Source organism: Pogona vitticeps, chromosome 2 (genome assembly GCF_051106095.1).
Source record: "Pogona vitticeps strain Pit_001003342236 chromosome 2, PviZW2.1, whole genome shotgun sequence".
Taxonomy (NCBI): domain Eukaryota; kingdom Metazoa; phylum Chordata; class Lepidosauria; order Squamata; family Agamidae; genus Pogona; species Pogona vitticeps.
In genome coordinates, this window is record NC_135784.1 from 141,487,585 (window position 1) to 141,501,798 (window position 14,214).

General features: G+C 44.8%; 1 protein-coding gene across 2 annotated transcripts in view; it reads right to left on the reverse strand.

Annotated features, from left to right (window-relative positions):
* Positions 1-2,868: 2,868 nt before the first annotated feature.
* The window catches only part of TBC1D16 (TBC1 domain family member 16), a 75,298-nt gene continuing 63,952 nt past the window's right edge, over positions 2,869-14,214 (reverse strand). The window contains exons 6-12 of one of the 2 annotated variants that reach the window (XM_020813735.3): positions 13,285-13,449; positions 12,281-12,429; positions 10,495-10,629; positions 9,003-9,189; positions 8,596-8,775; positions 4,782-4,928; positions 2,869-3,897 (exon numbers count right to left, since the gene is read on the reverse strand). In XM_020813735.3, coding sequence (XP_020669394.2) covers positions 3,652-3,897; positions 4,782-4,928; positions 8,596-8,775; positions 9,003-9,189; positions 10,495-10,629; positions 12,281-12,429; positions 13,285-13,449 — 1,209 coding nt within the window. In that variant the 3' untranslated portion in view covers positions 2,869-3,651. Of the gene's footprint in view, positions 3,898-4,781; positions 4,929-8,595; positions 8,776-9,002; positions 9,190-10,494; positions 10,630-12,280; positions 12,430-13,284; positions 13,453-14,214 lie in introns of both variants that reach the window. The other variant, XM_020813710.3, reaches the window with a different exon arrangement.

The window sequence follows — 14,214 nt, forward strand, 5'->3', positions numbered from 1 at the left end:
TGAAACGTTAGGAAGAAAAACCTTAAGAACACAGCCAAACAATCCAGAAAACCCAGAGCAACCATTTTCTAGTTCTGTTTAAATGTTCTTTTCAACTGTGTTTGAGATAACGGTAGAGGTCTCTTCTGTTCTCATTCAAGGAGAAAATAAGTATTTGATCTGCAGTTTGATCTGGCTTGGTTTGGCTCTATGGACTGTTGTACATTATACTCTCATGTTTTTTTAAACACCTGGTTCAACCTCAGAGTCAGTGGACAACAAACAACATGGGCATGTTCCTTTTGATGAGGAGATGAGGAGCTTCATATCCAGCTGGAGATGGGGAAAAGTACTTTCTAGGGCCATAATTTCCAGAATCCTAAAGCCAGATATGAATGGCTGTGGAATACTGGGAATTATAGTTCAATAAATGGCTTTTTTCATTTCTGCTTTCCCAACTACATTACAAAGTGTGCTGTATATTGCTCCACAGCACTTAAAGCACTTTCTGGGAGGTTTACAAGTTAATTATGCAGGTGACACATTACACACACACACACCGGTGAGCTGGGTACTTAATTTACCAATCTCAGGAAGACAGAAGGCTGAGTCAACCTTGAATCGGTGACTTGAACCCTTTGGGATTAAACTCAGGTTGTCAGTAGAATCTTGACTGCAGTACTGCAGTTTAGTGTCTACACAAGGCTCATTATATTATACTTACTTTCTCTGAGGAAGTTCCTTCAGGATTTTATAAATGGTTAGATGTCTCATTGCTCCCCCTACCTACCAAAGTTCTGACCTTTTTCTTTTGCCCTATTGACTCAGCCAATACTGTATTCCATTGCTACCGAATTACACTGAAGCTACTGAGAGTTCTTCTGAAGCCCCAACCCACAAAAAGATTTTTGCCTACTGGTAAAGCTGACGGTCACCTCAGTTCTGTCAATAGGTCCCTTTCTTGTATCTAGAAATTTGTCTCAAAGCCCCACAAGGATGCAAACAACTGAATCAGTACAGCTCCCACCATCCTTACCCAACTTGCGATGCTTTCTTGGGACAATGGGAACTGTAGTCTACACAGATGAGGCACAGCCATAAATCAGGATGGGTTGTATACATGATGAGCACAAGAATTTTGTAAATGATAAGAACTCTGGACCAGGTGGCTTTACAAGCACCTGGTGGACCAGGTGGCTTTACAAGCACGACAGAACACTCATCTTTGGAAATCTCTGAGGGACACATGGCTGGATCAGTGCAGGAGGACAGTCAGGCCTTAAATCAGCAGCATTTTTGACAACTTTCTTACCTATCCCGCTTTCTCACTGCGCAGCAGTACCAGTGATTTGCCACAAGGCTGTATCATAGGTGGTTCAACAGTGTAAAATGCTTTACCACCTTCAGTTCATTGGCCCAGAATTTCTGAAGGCAGAGGACAAGACTTTTCTCCCATCGTATGACTGTGAAAGAGAATATTCAGATCTAGAAGGAAGGGAAAAAAAACCAGAAGCGCATGGACTCTTCCCCTTCCTGTTTTATCATTCAACCACCGCATGCCCTTTCGCCTGAAACGGCATGGCTGCATTTTTAAAAGGCAGGCAAACATAATTGCAGAAGCTGAGTGAGACCCTGGTGTTTGTTGCAGGATGACTGCAGGACCATTGTGGAGCTGCCAAGCACGTGGCAGGTCCCCTCCATAGGCAGCCAGCCCCTGGCGCGCGGTGGGTCACCAGTACGCAGGCCAGCCCTAGATTTACAGAATGCAAACATGGATACTCTTCCAAGTGAAGGCATCACTTAATTCCTCTTCAAATGGCTGCCACATTGGATCAGGCATTTTAAAAAGCAGCTTTCAGAAGATATCTCAAAGGCAGCACTACTTTTCAAAGCAGTCTCGCTCAGGAGATACAGGCTTCTTTTTTACAGTTGCATTATTAAAATGTCGGCGACCACCAGGAGAAGCAGCGAGCAGGCTTATTTGCTTGCATCTGCAAGACTAGATCGTTCCTGCAAATGCTGGAGACACTACAGTCATACTTCTGGGTTGCTGAGAAGAACAGAGGGTCCACCACCTTGCCCCCTCTTCCTCCACCCCCCCAAAAAAGCTTAAAGATGATTCAGGAGAACAAGGGATGTGGGTCGGAGGGTGCTGAACTCATTCTCACCTTATTACAGGCAGGAACGCATTCAAGTCAGATGCCTAAAACTCAGCTCAGTGGTTCAAGCGTTCCTGGATCTTGCCACACTGTTTCCTGCCAATATTCCCAGGGGAAAGAACAGCGCAGAGGTAAGCAGTGGCAACACTGGAAAAGATGTGTATGGATTTAAGGAGCAGAAAACAACACTGGAAGAGGGATATGCAGGCTGTTTCTGAGACTCCAGCAGGCACCGACCCTGTTCCCCTGCCCAAAGCAATCCTAATTAGTGTAGCTGCCTTTTCCTTATGTGCTGTCAAGTCCCCTCCAACTTATGGCCACCCTATGAATGAACTACCTCCAAAATGTCCTGTCAACAAACGTCCCCTCCCAGCTCTTCTAGATTCAAGTCTGTGGCTTCCTTTAGAGAGTCAGTCCATCTCATATTTGGTCTCCCCCTCTTCTTGCTGCCCTCAATCTTTCCCAGCATATCTTTTTTCCAGAGAACCCTGCATTCTCATGATGTGCCCAAAGTAGGACAGCTTCAGTTTCAACCTCTTTGTCTCCGGAGAGTGTTCAGGCTTGACGTGAGCTAGGACCCACTTGTCTGTCTTTCTGGTAGGCCAGGGTATCCACAAAGTATCTTGAAGTGTTACTCTTTGTGCTAAAGAGGGGGAGCCACCTACCTATTCAAATTAGGATTTTAAAAAAACCCAGATAACTAAAACAGGAAATCTAAAAAGGCATGATGTATAATTTTGCATAATTTATTCTAATCATACTGAACATGTAGATTTTGATTTTTCATAACAGTATACGTTTGATTTTTAGCCTACTTGAAAACAAACTTTGTCTGTTTGTGAAAAGAATAGAAACAAAAATGCTTTAAAATAGTCATCAAGCATTGGACACACACACACACACTCAAAACTTTGCAATTTTATTATTATTGTTTTTGGCATACTATATTCCAAGTGATTCCCATGGCTTTATACAGAAGCCAGTGAGCTGTGTGTTTTGGTTCAAGCATGGTGTGTGTATGTGTGTGTGTGTGTGCGCGCGCATATGCACACAGGTGCATGACTGTGTGTTTGGGAAAAAGGGGAAATGTTAATCCAGCCCCTTCGCCCACCGTCAGTCTTGCTGGTCATGGAGTCATATTTGCAAGGAGCTTCTGCTCCCCTATGGCAATTGGGTGGGAAATCCTTTCTCCCCTGTGACTCCAAATCTTCTGGCTCAGCCGTGTGCACTCCCTTGAAAGGTTCTGACCTGTAAAAGAAACGCCACAGTCACAGCAGATTGGACACCTTCCCTGGCATGAACCACACCACATCAAGCTCTAGCTCCTACCACAAAGGAGAAGAACCTTCTGTTATGTGTCATCTGTGTTTTCCTCCCAATATTCCCTCCCTCTGGGAATGAGAAGAGAAACAGTCGCCACCCCCTTCTTCTCTTCTTCTTCTGATCCCTCAATTGTGCCAAGTCCTTGGTGCTTGTTCTTCTACAGCCATCATAGGCCCATAATCCAGAGTGGTCATTTCCGGAAATTGAACACCTCTCTTGTTTTCAGTCCTCTCCTGCTGTCATTCCCTGGCTTGGGGGAAGGTTCATCGACCATACCCCCATAGGGGCAGCTGTCGGAGTCTGGGTGGTTGCCAGTACACTCCACGGCAGGGATGTAGCCACTGTCCCACATGCCTGTTCCACAGAGTTTACACAAATCATGAAGACTGCAAGGGATCCGGGGCAGCAGACGGAATTGATAAAGTAAACTTCTAGCCTGGAAGAGATAACAGTACTAGATGTTAAGCAACACAGGCAAGAGCAGCACAAAATATAAGGTACACCAAAGGTTGCCATTGTATAGTCTCCTGTCCCTGTCCACATGTACCTCATTTGTGTGGACCCTGGAATTCCCCAGTTTCCCCCTCAATGGAAAAAAAAAACTTCCAGCCAAAATTGGGAGTATTGTACCTCCAAATAATCTGGTGTATGTACAGAAATAGGATGGCCATGGTTTAGGAGTGCGCCATCCAGCTCCCCCCCCCATGGACTCCAACTCTCAGAACTCTAGGAGTTCCTGCTCATAGACACACACATACATTTCACTCACCTGAAATACGGCCTACCTTGGAGGCCTCTGAGGCTGGTATCCTGTTGTTAATGTACAAAAAGGGAAATTGTCCCAGAGCCTTCTGGGAAGCCTAGGTCTTCATGGGAGTTGTAGTCTTGCTGCTCGTTTGGCTCTACAGAGATACAGTCCCAAAGCAGTATACAGTCCACAAAGACCTCAACTTCCCAAGCAGCACTGGGCAGTTTCCTTTTTTGTACAACAACAACAGGAAACACAGCCCTCAGAAGCCACCAAAGCAGGCCCTGTTCCAGATGAGTGAAAGGTAGATTTGCATGTGTTTGTATCTGTGGGCTAGAACTTCCAGAGTTCTGCCTGGGGAATACTTGGAGAATGTTGGGAGTAGGGAGACCAAGAAGGGAAGGGAAGAGAAAGAAAGAAAGAGAAAAGGAGGGAAGGAAGGAAAGGAAAAGCAGGAACATTCCTGGTGGGGCCCTCAGGCCACTCTGGAGTACAGAGAAGAACCATTGGGCTTATTGCAGGCTGAAAGTAGAAGGGGTTTTGCTTCCAAACTTTGGAATTTTTTTTTTTACCTTCCTGAGTACGAGCTCCCCATTCATGTGCATTGCCAAGTTCCCAAAGTGCAGCAGCATCTGGTCAGTCGCCAGCTGCTGTTCAATGACATCATCTCCATAGATCACCACAATAGCTACACAGATGAAGAGATGGAAATAGTCTGTCTGCAGCAGTAAAAGCAGAAAAGCACAAGGTTGAAGAGGTTGGATTAGAACCCTCATCCTTCTTTGACTGCATTTTTGGTTTGTTAAAAAAAGACAATGAACAGAAACACGACAGAGAAAACCTATGCATTCATGAATAAACTGAGAAGATAGAAGGGAGAAATTATTCATTTTCAACCTCTGAAACTGTTAGGTAGCTGTTCTACCTAATACTACGAAAGGCACTTCACTGTGTAGACCTAATACAAGAGTTGGGAGTAGGAAAATTTGGTTCAAATGCCCTCTCAGCCACAAATTAAGGGGGGGGGCGAAATCTAGAGCTCTCATCTGCCTCTGAGACACTGAAACCCCTGGGCAGTCACTTGTTTTGCTGACACAGCACGCAGGCACAAAGAACATTTCGAACTCTTTATCCTGATGTGCAGCCTTAGCATGTGCAACATTTCCTCACTAGCACTGCTTCCACTGAGGCACGGCTGCATCGTTGGGCAGTGTCCCCAATGTAAACAACATTTTTCCAAAGCCTTCTCCTGACCAAGGCCTCGCTATGGGTATGAGTGTTTACTGCGCAGAGATGCTGGTTAAACTGAAAACCTCTTTAGAGAGGAGGCTGTTATGGATGCTACAGTCCCCAAACAGCAACGGATTAACGAGAAGAGGAGGAAAACAAGGCCCTGCTGGTCAAATTATCAAACAACCCTCCAAGATACAGAAAATGATAGGAAATTGTGCCTTGTTTTTTTTTTTGCTTCCAAGAGTATTTTGTAGGGTGAGGAAATTCAATAGTTAATTTCTAAAAACAATTAAAAGTGATACTTCTCTAAACAAATTGTCAAAGTATGTTATGGATGTGAAAAGCTTTATCAATCTTCATTTGAAAATGTGTTGTAACATTTTTAAAAAAAAAACACATAAAAAGCAAAATATAGAAACCAGTCTCCTTGTTCATGCACTTCCTCATTTAAGCCACATCCCATTGGAAGCAGCAAAAAGGAGAAGACTGAATGGTAGATGGATTGACTCATTAAAGGAAGCCGCGACCTTGAATTTGGAAAAGCTGAGCAGGGCTCTTAACAATAGGACCTCTTGGAGGTCACTAATTCATAAGGTCACCACACACTGTTAACAATCTGACAGCACACAACAACAATGAAGAAGACCTGTATTGAGACGCGCTAATGTCAAGGTTTAAATATTCCTTCCAGAGGTGTCTCAAAATGTGTGAATTCACACATGCACGCCAAGAGCAAACCAATTCTTAGCAGCAGATAGTACACACCTCAGGAGCTGTCAAGTCTTAAACTGCACATACGCAAAGCCATTTCATGCCTAGATAAGCTCATACCTTGTAAAAATGTGAACTAGGGCAAAAATCCTACACACTTATCCAGGATTAAATCCCGTTGAGCTTACTGACCTTCCAATGAGCTCACTTAAGACTTTCATCTCAATAGATATATAGAACTGCCTTGTACATCATGTTAGAAGAGATTAAAGAAGATCACATTAGAAGAATATATGAAAGCTTATCAGAGCTAGCGGTGACTGATGTAAAATGACTGCTTTTACAACAAATCCAAGGAAAGACAGTGCTAACTAGGCACTGGATGCACCTGAGGAAGTGAGCAACAGTCCACAAACATGTATGTGAAATAAAACGTATTAGTCTTTATGGTGCAGCAGGACACTGACTGAGATCCTGTTGCTCAGCATAGTTAGTTGCACTAAACTAGACCCGTTGAATCAATGGGGATTTGGTGAGTCAACTCTCTAAGTTCAGTTGATTCAAATAGACTGACACTAGTTGTGACATACTACACAACTGGAGTGGCAACTAGATTAGGCCTATTTGAACCAATGGAACCTACAGAGGAGCTGTCTCACCAAATCCCCACTGATTCAATGAGCCTACTCTCATGTAACTTATTGTGCTGAGCAACAAGATCCTGCCCACTGTTTTGCTGCAATAAGTACTAACTATCAGCAACTGTCACTGGAAGGACAGATCCTGAAGCTGAGACTCCCATACTTTGGCCATCTCATGAGAAGAGAAGACTCCCTGGAAAAGACCATGATGTTGGGAAAGTGTGAAGGCAAGGGGAGAAGGGGACGACAGAGGATGAGATGGTTGGACAGTGTCATTGAAGCTACCAACATGAATTTGACCCAACTCTGGGAGGCAGTGGAAGACAGGCGGGCCTAGCGTGCTCTGGTCCATGGGGTCACAAAGAGTCGGACAGGACTTAACGACTAAAGAACAACAACAACAAAATGAGCAACTTATATGACCATCCTGTGTAGCTATCAAATCTTCCTGAACTGTTTGCCCAGCCATAATCAGAGGACCATACTGAATTACACCGAATTACCCTTTCTTCCAAAGCTTCATCTGTGGGCCTCTAATTGCAATATTAACTAGAGAGTTCCTTATAGTTTTGGCAGGTTCTTATGCTGCCCCCTGCTGTAAGATAAACCAAGGTCCGATGCTTCCAACGGTACCAAGGCCAACATGCACACCAAACAATCCCACAGTACTGAAATAACACTATAGTACGATAACAGCACTCCATGCAGGAGCCCATATTTCCAAAAGCAATGTATATCTCTCTTGGATCAGAGCCTTGGGGGGGGGGGGCGGGTGGAGGAAGAGATCAAAGTGGCATGCAAAATACTCAGAGGTGTTCCAAGAGACTTATGAATATTGACAAAGTGAAACATTTGCAGCTAAAACACCGCTGCGTTAATCAGGAAGGCACAACAACGGTTGTATTTTCTAAGGATTCTTAGAAAGCAACAATTGACTGAGAGTTTGTTAATCACCTTCTATCGGAGTTCGATTGAGAGCATATTATCCTACTGTCTCTGTGTATGGTTCACGAGCTGCACAGTGGCAGAGAAAAAGGCAATTCAAAGGGTGATTAAGACGGCCCAAAACATCATTGGCTGTTCACTCCCCTCTTTGGAAGAATTGTATAAGAACAGATGTAAGAGGAAGATATCTAACATACTGAAAGACTCCTCTCATCCGGGATATCAGCTCTTTAAACTATTACCATCAGGAAGGAGATTCAGGGTATTGAAAGCAAGGACAAGCAGATTCAAGAACAGTTTTTACCCAAGTGCAGTATTGAGTTTAAATGTGGGGCCATAGGTTTTTGGTGGATTTCAATTGCTGAGAGAAAACGGGGTATCTATATTTGGATGGTGAAAGTTGTGTATATTTTAACTTTTTTTTGTAGTGTTGTCCAGTTTTACCTTGGGGAAGAGCACCTCATTTCGTTGCACCCACTTGTGAGCGCAATGACAAATAAATTTCTTATGTCTTATGTCTTATGTCTTAAAATGCATAACCAGTTGCTTCGTCTGTTACAGAATTAAGTCCTTCTCCTTGTATTCTGTTTTGGTTTTCTTAGAATGGGAATTGCTCTCAGCTCTTTGGCTCAGAGCAGGGCAGCCGAGGCCAGGGGGCAGCTAAGCCCCTTCCTACCTCCTTCTCCCTACAAACTCCCAACCATCTCTCTTCAGCCGTCTCCTCCCCACTTTCCCCTCCCTCCCAGATCACAACCAGAGAGCAACCATTTGGCAGAGTGAAATCTGGGTGAAATATAGTTAACCATTCTGGGGGGCAGCCCTCTTCTTCCAAGCCCCCCCCCCAAAAAAGCCTTACCTGGTAGTGAGCCCAGCAGGCTTCCCATATCCTCAGAGCCTCAGCATCAGGGAACTCTCGCTTGAAGCAGAGGAGGATCCAGCGGTGGCAGAAGAGCATCTGGAGGCCGTCCTCCCCGAGGGAGACCAGGTGGTGGTAGAAGCGGGGATGCATCAGCCGCAGCAGTTCACGTAGGTACATCTGCAAAGGGGAAACAGGGCTTAGCTCCCAGTTTAGAAAAGCTACTGCTTTCAGGAGACAGCTCCCAGAACCAGCCCAGTCCTGGGAGCTCTCATCCAAAACAATGACTTCTCCGGGCAATGGCTTAACTTTGCCTATTGTTTCACCTATTGTTGAGTGGTGGCGGTGGTGGGGAACGGAGAGAACTAAGGTCAAAGGTGGGTGGGTTCTGCGGTGGAAATCCTCACCAGTTGTTTCTCCATGTCTTCATCGCGAGGGGAGCTGATGAATATAGTGTTCTGCATCAAGCCCACAAAGCACCAGAACGTGTCCGACTCATCCAGGACCTCAGCGAGGATGGGGGCCACGAGGTCCGACATGCCCTGGGAGTAGCCTATGGTGGGGCTGTACACGGCATAATTCAGCAAGATTCGCCTAGGAAAAGGACAGGGCAGAGGAGACCGGGAGGTGAAGGTGGGGCAGGGGAGGTCAGGAGGAGGAGCCCTGCTCTTCTCCTGCCAGAACATCCATCAGTAAGGAAGGAGCAACTCAAAAGAAAGACCAAAAGGGAATGAGAACTGTGAAACAGAAGAAAAACTACACCTAGCTTCAAGAGAAACACTAGCTATTTCATACTGTTCAGTGGGATTGCAGAGAAGTAAACTTATATCATCAGCACCCCAGCTCAGAGAAGTGGCTTTGTTTAGACCAGTGGTTCTTAAACTTTGTTACTCGGATGTTTTTGAACTGCAGCTCCTAGAAACCCCAGCCAGCACAGTTGGTGGTGAAGGCTTCTGGGAGTTGCAGTCCAAAACTCCCGAGTAACCCAAGGTTAAGAACCAGTGGCTTAGACTATCACTTGAACAATTTCCCCAAATGGCCTTTGACCTTCTGCCAGCCAGAGGATTCTGGGAGTTATCATCCAAAGGACCAACTTTTCAAAAACACTGGCGAGTTCTCACCCCTGCTAGATTTTTATCTAAGAGTATGGTCCATGGAACGTGGTGGAACTGGCCAGACATGACAAGGATTGCACCATCCTGCCTTAACAGTTGGAACGTGAGAGACAAGCAAGTGTAACCAATGTGACATTTTGAAGAGTTTTGGCTCCATCACAGCTCTTTGTAGAGCAGGGCACCACACTCTAACCACTGTACATGGATATACTCCCTGATTTTAACTGAAAACTGGCTTAATGTGTCAATTTGCTAATGCTGTCTTTCCTTATCTGTTATAAAAGGTTTTTAACCTTTTGAATATGGATGACAGGAGAGTGTATCATATTGTTTGGGATAAAACATATCATTTGGTCAGTTGGGGGATACCTCAGGTTTGTTGATGTGCTGATGCTCAGGCATACAGCTCTTGAAAGACTTGTGTGCCTAGAGGGATACCAGTGTAAGAGAAGGAAATATGTATTTCCTTTAAGGTATGATGTGTCCCTAGGTGGGTCTTAGGCAAGCCACTCTCCCTTAGCCTCAGGCACTCCAACTGTAATATGTAGGTTATAATACAGACCTGTCTCGTGGATTTTTAGTTACGGATTATATACCAATCATGCATGTGAAGGAACTGAAAGTGCTGTAGAAAAGTAGTGATCCTGCCTGTTTGCAAAAGGATCTCTGCCTCTTTTAAGATTTGGCCAGAATACCTTCGATGTAATGGATCTGGTTTGTCCAGGTGGACACAAAGTTTTGATTGCATACTTCGGGATTGCACACGGTGGGATAAAACAATCACCTCATTGTTTCCACATTGGGATTATTCTCTCCTCGGAAGAACTGGTTACTGCGGTCAGTCCTCACCACATCTTTGTCGACGGTGAACTGCACATCCCGCCAGAATGCCTTCTGCTCTTCTGGAGGCAGGGAGAGCCTGAGCATCACATAGCAGTGTGAATAGATCCCATTCCCCACAAAACAAGCAAGCGCACAAACAAACAAACAGGCAATCACTGCTGAATTTGTTGATGAGGGACCTGGGGATGTTCTCAGTAAAAGGCCAAAATCAAAGAAAAGTGGAACACTCGTGGGAACCAAGCAGCTGCTTTCCTTCCTCAAACAGACCTAATTAGGAGGGATTCTCAAGGTCAAACTAGACTATACAGTCAGCACTTCATTAGAAACTGAGATCCCTCAAGAGGTAAAAGACATCTGTTTATTCCATCCCAAGCTTTCCACACTTTCGACAAAATCAGCTTTTGTCAAGCTGCATTTGCAAGTCTTGACTGCGTAGACACCATAGCTTTGCCGGAACTGTAACAGCCAGAAAATCTAAAGAAACAAAACAAAGCAAATAACAAAACAAAACAAGAAAAAACATGTGGCACCTTAAAGACTAACTATTATATTTTAATGTGAGTTTTCATGGACACATTCACTTCATCAAGACATATGGAATCAGAATGAAATGTTGAATGAAATATCAGTTTCATACTAAATATTCATTGGCTTTTGGGTGTCTGGTACATTTACATCCACCAAGAGAAAACATTTTGTCAGCTGCTAATGGGCAAGCTTGGCCCATATGATGATGAAGGAAGGCTGTACAGACATCTCATGATGGCCATGTCACAGAAGAAGCTCAAGATAACCATTACTGAAGAGCTTGAGGATTTCAACAAGCTTAATTAAAATTGTGCCTGTACAGTTGTGCTCATTGCTCGGCTTTGGGCTGTACACAGATCAGCCTTTCCTAGCCCAGAGTTGGTCTACAACTCCCAAAATCCCCTGCTCAGTAAGAGCGGAATAATAAAGTACTGTACTATTCCAGTGTTCTAGATAGCACTTTTACTTTTTCCCCTCAACCTGGCAGAAACACTTCAGGCAGATACAGATATTTTGGTGAAACTGTTTAGGGTGCATCTGTTGGACAATGTCTGTGTCAACTGGTCAATCAACACAAAGCATTTCTGAAACTGACTATAAAGGTGTTATTCTAACGGGTAAAAACTGCATCTGATTTGACTGACTTCAGCCACACTACTCCGCTTGGCAAACTTCAAGTAGGAATAATTAAGGAAAAAGGTGCCAAACACCCGTTCTCTTTTCCACATTACATCTGAACAATTATCAAGTTACTAAAGCCGGCTAAGGGATACTGCTTCTGCAGAAGTGAAGCAAAGGTAGGGAATGGGCAGCCTTCCAGACAGGACATTACCCCCCACTCGGTTGGACTGCAGTTCCCATCAGCATGATCAGATGTGAGGGATGATGGAACTTGCAGTCCTATGGCTTCAGAAAGGCCACACATTGACCCCTCCTACAGTCAAGGGCAACTGCTCTCACTGCCCCAGGGAATCCATCTTCTATAAACACCTTTAACTATCTTCTCACCAAGTGTCAGAAAGTTCTCAGGCTGGAGACGTCTTTGGTGGGGAAGGAAGGGAGAGAAGATGGCACTAATGACAAGGTTTCCAGATCTCAGTGTTTAACGCCCCCTGCTTAGAAAACCTTTTGAGCAAAACAGACAACAATATGTTGGCCAACGTCAGGAGACTACACAGTAGGTGGCACCCCCGGTTTACCTTTTCTGCTGGATCTCAAAGTACTCTTCTCTCTTCTGCACTCGGAGCGCCTCCCGTTCCTCTGAAGTAGATGCATAGCTATAGTAGCCCAATAAAAAAGGCCAGACCTCGCCACGAATGGAGACATCTATCCCACCAAAGAAAATAGCCTGGGGAGGGAGGGGAAAAGAATAAGGAATTGCCACAGAAGGGACGGAGGGGGTGGAAATAAAAAGAAATGTCACTTTTGGAAAATGAACCCCTTTTGCTCTCTCCTGACAAGTGATGCCTTGATTCAGGAGCCCGCAATCTGTACTTGTTCAGAGGGAACGCAGGGCCCCCCCTTTTCCCAGGGGAGGCATAAATCAAACTCATTTCAATGTCAATAACCCCCCGGGAGGGCCTATACAATTCATGCATCATTCTCACGTCACAGCTTAATCCCCAATCTTGGAAACTTCACACTTAGACCAGCCTTGCATACCTCCCCTGCCCCTTAATTATTTTAAGCCCCGGCAGCTTCAACTGCTTTCCCTGGGCTTGCAATACTCATAAATCACCCCTTGGAAAACCCACAGGTACTTGCATCCCAAGGAGCTGGAGCAGTGAGAAATACTATCTTACTCTGTATAGACCCAACTCACTTCTCTCTCCACTTCAAGTATTAGTATCATCATCACTAACAACAAAAGTACATTATATCCAGAGTAGACCTTTGGTCTAGATGGATGGGATAGAAATCCGATAAATAAATAAAATAAATCCCACACCACCACTAAGCTATGGTTCTTCTCCACAGCTTTTAATTTTCATACTGGTTCAATACCCCCCCCCCCCGGTGGGTTTCATGGCGGGGTGATTTCAACAGAGGTCTCCATTGCCTCATTGCAACATTAGTTGCTCCAAAGATTATGCGTTAGGAATATATTCCTGGAAGAATATCTCAGCAATTCCAGATTCTACGGGGAGTCCTCCTTCTGTTGAAAGCAAGCAGGCAAAAGGGGCTGGAATGGCTTCTCACTCACCTTCCTCAGCTTGTACTCTTCCTCTACCTGTCCAGCCTCATTTAGATGATGGAGCCAGGCAGAAACATCCAGACGCTTGTAAGTGTTTTCTTCAGGATGAGTCTCTGAGGAGGGCAGCTTGGGTCGGCGGATGGAGAACTGCATGCAGGTCTTCACATCTGTGAGCTGCTAATTGGGCAACAAAGCGGGAGAGTGGGCCAGTTGCAGGAGACTGCCGTCCGTTTCCACTGCCTTGACATCATCATGTAGGTCATCAAGGTGGCATGGCCAATTCTGCCTTCCATCTGTTCTGGAAGCACCCACTACCCCTCGGAAGGCTTCTGGGAGGGCTTCTGGCCCAAACCAGTGAATATAATTAGAGTAATTAAGGATCAGAGTGACAGAAAACTGCTTCCTTAAGCTTCTTTCCTTTCCCACCCCTCCCTACCCGAGATCAGAGTGAACACAGCTTGCAGCAATATCTTGAGTCAGCCCAGGAATGCATGCAATAAATTACATCTGATTGGGTGCATACAAAAGGACTGCTGTTAGCCAGGAGAAAAGCGCTGGTGCCAAGCTCTCCAAGAGGACATTTACCATTCTAGAGTGAAAACTGCAGCTGACATTTAATTTAAAAATCAAAAGGTTGCTCTGCACAGATGCAAGTCCCCCTGGTACTATAAGGAGAGAAAAACAGCAGAAAGAAAATGGGTGGATGGGTGGATGTGAGGCCATTGAGGAGTACTGTACAAGTATTAAAAATCAGCATTTGTACAAAGCATTTCTAGTGTCTTTAAACATATAATAAAGGCATTTGAAAGGCCTTTGTAAAGACTGACGTGAGATATGGCAATACGCCTTGTCAAAATATCATTTGAATAAGATGGTAGGAAGTCTTAAAGCAAACAGTCAGGACAAACCTCAGAGACAGGGTGTGCTAATGAAGATCGA